This window comes from Sturnus vulgaris, chromosome Z, assembly GCF_052056855.1.
Source record: "Sturnus vulgaris isolate bStuVul1 chromosome Z, bStuVul1.hap1, whole genome shotgun sequence".
Lineage (NCBI taxonomy): Eukaryota > Metazoa > Chordata > Aves > Passeriformes > Sturnidae > Sturnus > Sturnus vulgaris.
The window spans coordinates 34,989,782-34,997,376 of record NC_142283.1 but is presented as its reverse complement, the minus strand read 5'-3'; the positions used below and the strand labels follow the sequence as shown (position 1 = coordinate 34,997,376).

Genomic DNA, 7,595 nt, shown 5'->3' with positions numbered 1-7,595 from the left:
TGTTTGTTTGTTTTAAAGCAGAAGCTGTTTAAAAGGAATAATTTTCCTCCACTGCAAAATGAAGCCTGTCAAAATCACCTGTGTCCTTCTTCAGTATCTGGATCTTTACTCTGTTATGACTGTTCTGGTTCCCTTTTCTGTTTCTTGGGGAAACCAGTGAAAAGTATTTTCTTGCCCTGTAATCTTCCTAAAAGATAGACCTCAACTGGAACCTGAAGTACATGGAGAGCCTGCCCTTGAACTCAGTCTGCAGAAGCAATAGCATGTGCTTTTTTCAGTAATGGTGGGCTCCAATTCTGAGTAGGTGTTCTGGCACGTAAATAATATGGGTTGATTTTCCATGACAGTCCTGTGGCTGCTTCTGTTACTAAAACACCCCCAAAAAACTAAACGATCAAACAATGGTCCTAAGGAAGGGCAAGTAAAAGGGTATCAGGTTTTTCCTATGAGATGTATGGTAATATCTTTTCCAAATGTGATGCAACACTTTTATGCTGAATATAATGTCTAATGATTTGTGCCTGAGCAAGTAAAATGAGGCTTAGCTGTGTGGAAATTGTCATTCAAAGAGTTTTGTATATATCATGAATTCTGGAACCTGAGATACGTTTCTGTGTCATTGTAAATGAGTGTTTTACATTTTTTTTCTTAAGATCCAAACATATTCTCACTAAACCATAATAGCTAAATGTCTGTGTTTCTTTCACAGGTATGCTGTTCTGCTCTTCCTAAGGAAAACTAAAGCAAAACTCATCATCAAATTTGTTAATGACCTGTACACATCAAAAGTCGTCAGTGTTTTTGACAAATGAAAAAATTAGCATATTTATTCAAATAACATCCATGTTGCTCCTCTATTCTGTTACCATTCTATTTCTATATGAGCAGTCATGCTTTGATTTCCAAATGTAGCCTGGTAGGAATTTCACAGGAAAGCATTGCAAACAATTTATGAAATCACTGGGGTTTTTTATTGGCTGTGATTCCATTTTAAAAGAACATCATACCATTTACCCACATCATGCAGGAAAATATACCAGGAAAATAACAAATTAAAATCACATTCACAATGTCTCTAAATCATCCTTAAATACTGCATGCATCTGAAAGAAAGCTGGGGAGCATTTCTACTAGAAAATGCATGACTAAGTTAAAGTTTGCTCTGTGTGTGTGAAAGAGAAAGAGAGAACAGGCAATTTTTTTAATGACAGTACTGAAACATTTTACTAACTCAGTGCATGAAGAAACAGTTATCTTGATAACATATATTCAGAACAAATACAGACAACTTTCAGATACAGAAGACATTACATTTAGATCACAACAGCTAATTTCTAACAATGCTTTTTCTAGCACAAAAAGCTTGGCAAAAAGATGTATTCAGCAGCACTAGTATGGTCTTTCTTGATGAAGGAAAGAGGCTGGGAGGGATCTAAGCCAATGTATGATACTAGAAACATAGACAGAGGAACTCCAAAGTGATTAAGCACATGATCTTATATTTTGTTTTATTAATTTTAAACACAAGAGTAGCATTGATAATTAATATTGCAGTCTGATTTCATATGGCTTTCTCTACATATAAATGTGAGTTCACAAGGTTCAATGGCAAACTAAATCATTTACCCTCCAAATGAGAAGGCCCTTTGACTTTTTTTTACTAACCAGTAAGGTCTTGGAGCTGTGAGGGAAAATGACTGCAGTGTCTAGCCAACAACCTTTCTGTGTAAATAAAAACTAGTTATAAAACTAAAATACCTCATTTACCTGAGATTGAACAGACCAGTGATGCAAATAAAACAATGTAATGAAAGACAAAAATATATTCAGAATCCAAACAATGAACCATGCTTCTCTTTGGTCTCTTGTTTAAGTGCTTCATCACCTGCTTGAGTGCCAAGGGGAAAAGTGTGTGAGACAATGCTTCTGACTTCCACATGAGTCCAAGAGTCTGTGTCCCTTTTTACCAGTTCTGAGTGGGAAGGGAAATAGATGGGCAGAAGAGAAGGGAGAGTGCCTTGCTCTCGAGTCTATTCAGCATGGCTTAGGCACTTCGGGACCGTGGAATGACTTGAGGAGAGGTCCACTCTCATGCAACATGGCAAAAGTTAAGCGAGGCAGAACCAAGTAAAAACTGTCCAGTACCTGTGGTAGATCTTCTGTCATGTTTCTTGTGGCAAGAAAAGGAAAATGGCAACTACCAGCTCACACCTGGACAAACTCTCTGTTGTCAGTAGAGGAAGGGCTGCTGCAGGTGTGGCCAGTTGAGATACTGAAGTGATGAAATGGCTGAGCTGGAAAGCTCCCACAATGAAAAAGATTCAGTAAACACTATTTAATAAACCACCTTTCCTTTCCCTTCTGCTTTGTGAGCCTGGAATGAGGCCTACCACAATCAGTATAATGATCCTATGGCCCTCTTCAGGGATTCAATCCAGATGTTCACTCAGCTCAGGAGGTCAGCTCACAAGGGCAGTATTTTGTGTATTCAGAGCCCAGGGATAGCACTACCTGCTTAAGAAATTTGAGTACAGTCTATACAAGGTCCTGACTTAGACCACTCAGACCACAGCTGCTGAGGCACAATTATCTAAAACGGTACCAGTCTTCCTTTCTCTGTCTTCTCCGATTTCCTCACCTTCCACAGATGTGTGCACAAACATGCACATCAAGCTGCCAGAAAACAATTGAAAACAATCAACACTAACATTCTGTAAGGAGAATGCTAGGCAGAAAATTCTGATCCTAAATCAGAACAGTATTTGGTTGGATGAGGAAGGGAATCAGTAATGACGATTAGCTACCAAGTGGTAGAGAAAAGCCAAAGTAAAGCAGAATAAGCTTATCTTCTCATTTGTTTGTTTGTTTGCAGAGTTCTCTAGCACAAAGCCAGGGAAATACATGAATGGATGTGTTCATTTTAGCATAGGCACATTTCTGCTGGTTCTACTTAGGTATTAGAGGATGTGTGCCACAGAGATTAATCAAGGCATTTCAAAAGTATCGACGTCTGCATGTCAGTGATCTAGGTAAGGAGATCTAGTGACCAATGAGTGGCTGAAGCAAAGAGCCAGGCTTTGGCTTTTAGCTTTCAGGGGTATTGGGTACTCTGTGGCAGAGCATCAAAACGAGCCACTGCCCTTGTGACAGAAAGAGAGTTTCCAATTCTGTGAGATTTACTCAAACAGCCTCAAATTACTAGTTGCTGAATTTGCATGGGGTGAGTAGGACACTCTTCCTAGAAAATGGTAAATTGTTTGACACTACCATGCTGTACCCAAGCACTGATTCATATTGTTCTGGGTCATTAAAAGTCACAAGAGGGAAGCAGTCATCTTACTTTAAATGAAAGTTCGGGGGAAAAAAGTCCCACTGACATGATCCAGATGAGTGAAACTTGCCTTCTCTTTCCTCTGGTTAGCCTTTGGCAGCTTGTACTTGAACAAAAAAGTCTTGTTCATAGATCCAGACTGAAACAAGTTGCATCTTTATTAATTCGTTCTGACTTGTATATCAGTCAAAACTCTTCAGCCTCTGCCATGGATTCAACAGAAAGTTATGTTTGAAATTATTTGAGACGAAGCAAGGACTATAACATCTGAATAAAAATTGTGCGTGGAGGGCATACTATATTTATTCCCTTTCAAAACACTCTTTTCCTATTACAATAGATGGTACTGGAAGGTACAAATCTCTCATGCACAATTCCTTAACGATGGTACAGATTTCTTCTGCTTACCTGAAAAAAGGATAAATGTGGTAGATATTGGTTCTGCTTACCTGGAAAGGTGATAAAAGTCTTCTAAAAGATCTTATTCTGGAAAATATTGAGATTTTTGCCTAAACTCAGTTACACTAAAACAGTGTAAAGAAGATACATTGAAGTAAAATGCTTAATTTAGGTGCATAATGGAATGTCTGATATTATCCTCCTTTTCGTTGCCAGCAGAAAGAGTGTATTTGCTTTCAAATTTTGCCCAGGTACTTAGGAAATTTTTGTTGTTCCCAGGACAGGAACAAGCAATGCTAGTTCAGCCATCACCCTGATTCTCCTGACAAGAATGTGAGACTGAGATGGCATGACACTCGCAACATCGACTAAAGAGACCTAGCCAGATGCAAAATTTCAGGATTAGCTCTTCAGATGATAAGCCAGATACCTGATCATGAGGACCTGTATTCAAAATACATCTATCTATGTATTGAATCTATGTAGGTATTAGCAAGCCAACATCTCCCATAGAATTTGGATTATGCAGTTATGTGATATCTATAGTGTTTCATTGAGGAGACCTCTGTACCTGTGTTTGCAAAAGGCCACAAAAACAATAGTGAGAGAAAATCTTCTCCCACCCTGTTAGCATCAAGGGATACCACACACTTCTGTAATATTAATTAGCTCCTGCACGGTACTAGAGAAGCACCCTCACTTTTTGCCTTTATTTAGGAAGAGTCTGAAACCTACATTTTACTGGTGCAGTGGGGCAGAAAATAAGTGACCTCCCCAAGGCAATGCAGTAATTTAGCACAATAAACATCATGGATATTTATGGATCTGCCATGACAAACATTCAGGCCACCACACACTCCCACACACTGCAGGAAAGGGTGGGCAGGACACAGCCATGACAATATGCTGGAACCCAACCCGCAAGCATTGCTGGAAATGGGATGGTTGAATATGGCAGAAAGAGGAAGATTGGTTAAACAGAGCAGAAAATACACTTGTCATTGGCTTCAGAGGAGTTGAGGGCAGTCCTCTACCAGAGCACTGTGCACTCTTCTATGGTTTCAGCTCTCTGTGTGGCAAGTGCCTGACCAATTTGTTCATTCAAGGTAAATGTATGGCTAATTCCCAAAGTAACATGACTCTTGCTTAGATTCTGAGGCATTTAACTTTTACAGCATCTGAGGGCAGATGACTCACTTCTTCCAAAATTCTGAATGATGTCAGCTGTGTAAGTCATGCATGATTTACTTTCTGAACGATCTTTTATTTATGTCACGGATGGAATTAAAACAGAAAAGCTCTGCTTCTGTGGGAGAGCTGAGATATCCCTTCTGAGAGCAAAAAATGGCTAATGTGACCCAATCAATAGGAACATTATAATAATGAGTAATTATGATCAATTAAAAAAAAAGATAATACAAAAAAATTAAAGAGGCCACTGTTCATACTTAGTGAACACTCCTTCTTGCATTGGATGGAAATGAGATTGTTTCTTTTCTATGCTTGATGTGCAGTTGCCTTATTTAACATACATAGTACTATGGCTTATAATAAAAGTTGTGTAGTCTGCAGCTTTTTAATCTTTACATCCATTCAGAGGCATCTACTGGATGTGACTATGTACAAAATTAAGGAATGGATGAGTCTTGGGGCGGAGGAAAGGGGAAGAGGCTGTTGGAAGGGAATGGGAAGCAAAGGGACTCCTAGTGAGCAGAGAGGGCAGAGGTGGGGAGGACTGCAGGATGAATGGCAAGATTGTAAATCCCCATTGGGCAAAAGAGAAATCCTTTGCAGTACTGTTTATGCCCATCTAACAGTCTGCAGCTATTACTTCTTGAACATGTCCTGCAGGGGCCCTGGTAAGTATTTGATGACTGTGTCTAGGATGCTCTCTTCTTCTTCCTCCTCCTCATCCCCACAGCCAGGAGGGATCGCCTTCTTTGGGCGTGTCAGACTCCCTTCAGCATTAGCTTCCAGTGCAGCCTGGGCCTCTGCTTCCTTTTCTTCCTTCTTCTTTATCCCATACTGCAGGAGAGAGATAACACATTGTCTGAATACGAGAAATAACATGTCTGCTGACAGGATGGCTGATGCAGCAGCCATTGCATGTGGTACCTGTAAGAACATCACATATTCTCATTTTGCTCTTTTACATGGCACTAAAAGTACCCATATTAACAACCCACCATTAAGTCTAGCCCAGTGGATGGGTAGCCTTTGCAAGACAAGATGCTGAGGTCACTCAGAAGCAAGCACAGGGGAGAAACTGGGACTATGCAGCCACAGGTCTCTAGTAAAGGGAATATAAGCTCTGTGTTAGTAAAGTGTTAGAGTGGCATTCTACTGATGTTGATCCTCCTCTTTTCTGTTAACAAGTAGAATGCTCAGGTCCATCATCAACAATGATTTTGAAAGTCCATCAGCAGCATTTTATGGCTTATGGCAAAACTTCAGGGAAAAATTAGTTATCAACAAAAGAAAGCAAACAGGTCAGGACAGACAGGACAGCAGTGAAGACAACAGTCTTAGATATTCTCACGTGGGACATATCCTATACCATTCATCCATGTTCTCTTTGTATAAGTGGGACAGAAACACCTCTCTGAAAATAAACCATCATGAGAAAATCAGCTGACTCATACTATTTGAAGAGAAACACTCTGAACCCTGCGAGTAGAATGTGTACTTGAAATCTGCTGCTTCCACAAAGAATTAGCAGCATGCCACTAAAACATTACATGAGTAACCAGAATCTTGTTTTATGATATTACATTCAAGAGGCTAGATTTAATACAGGACTAAACATATGCATATGCTGCTCTTTCCTTAAGTGCTTGCACTGCTTCAGAAATTAAGGTGATTCACAATTAAAAAGAAAAAATCATCTCAAACTGTCACATGCATAGCTGCAGCAAGAATTATATTTGCAAGCTATCCTCTGTATTATTGAATCATAGAATGGGTTGGGCTGGAAGGTGCATTTCAAGGCCATCTAGTGCAAGCAGTGAGTAGGAACATTTTCAGCTAGGTCAGGTTGTTCAGAGACCTGCCCTGTTTATCCAGATCAATTCAAATTTCCCAGACTGCCTCCACTTTTTCTGATGATAAATGGAGGTTAAACTTTCTTGGCAGTGTGATCATGATGCAAACTCAGGAAGTGTCCCATTTCTCGGTGCCCAGCTGTGCTTCAAAGAGGCCAGCTGTACATTTCAAGAATGCTTGTGGTCCCCAGGCTCACAGCTCCCCGTCTGGCAGTAATATTCTTTTGCTTATCCTTTTTACCTTTTAAAAAGCCACCTTCATGGCTGCTCACTATCAGCTTCTCAGCCACCAGTCACCTCACAAGCACCTGCACAATTCATTAATACACTTCAAACAGAAAATAAAAGAACATTGAAAAGAAAATTAAATATGATTTCAAAAACATCAAAGAATTAAGTTGGTACCACATACTCCGTATTTAAGTACCAAAAAAACCTTTCTGCTGAATAGACATTAATTAGATGCTATTTTCGTTTTCTTTCTTTTCATTTTTTCTACTTCTGAGGTAAGTACAAATTGTTAACCAGTAAAACCAAAAATGCAAAGCCACTTTCATGACTTTCAGATTTCAGAGGGCTGTTGAGTGTGACTTTTCCTCCTAGACATTTTTGAGCAAAGGCATTATTTTTTATTATTTTCTCCATCATCATTTATACTTAAGATGACAGCCCTCAAAGTTGAAAGCAGTGGCTTCGAAACACTCTAGTTGTCTAAATCATTTCTCTCATGCCAAAATGTTCATTAAGGACATTTGTCTTACAATTTTTATACCTACTGGGTGCTGGTCACACCTGATTTCATGGGAAAGATACTAAAGACAAAT

The 7,595-nt window shown here is 39.4% G+C and overlaps 1 protein-coding gene across 1 annotated transcript in view; it reads right to left on the bottom strand.

Moving 5' to 3' along the window:
• Positions 1–948: 948 nt before the first annotated feature.
• CPLX1 (complexin 1) overlaps positions 949–7,595 on the bottom strand; it is a 110,579-nt gene continuing 103,932 nt past the window's right edge. The window contains exon 4 of the mRNA XM_088156793.1: positions 949–5,755. Coding sequence (XP_088012919.1) covers positions 5,558–5,755 — 198 coding nt within the window. The 3' untranslated portion in view covers positions 949–5,557. The remainder of the gene's footprint in view (positions 5,756–7,595) is intronic.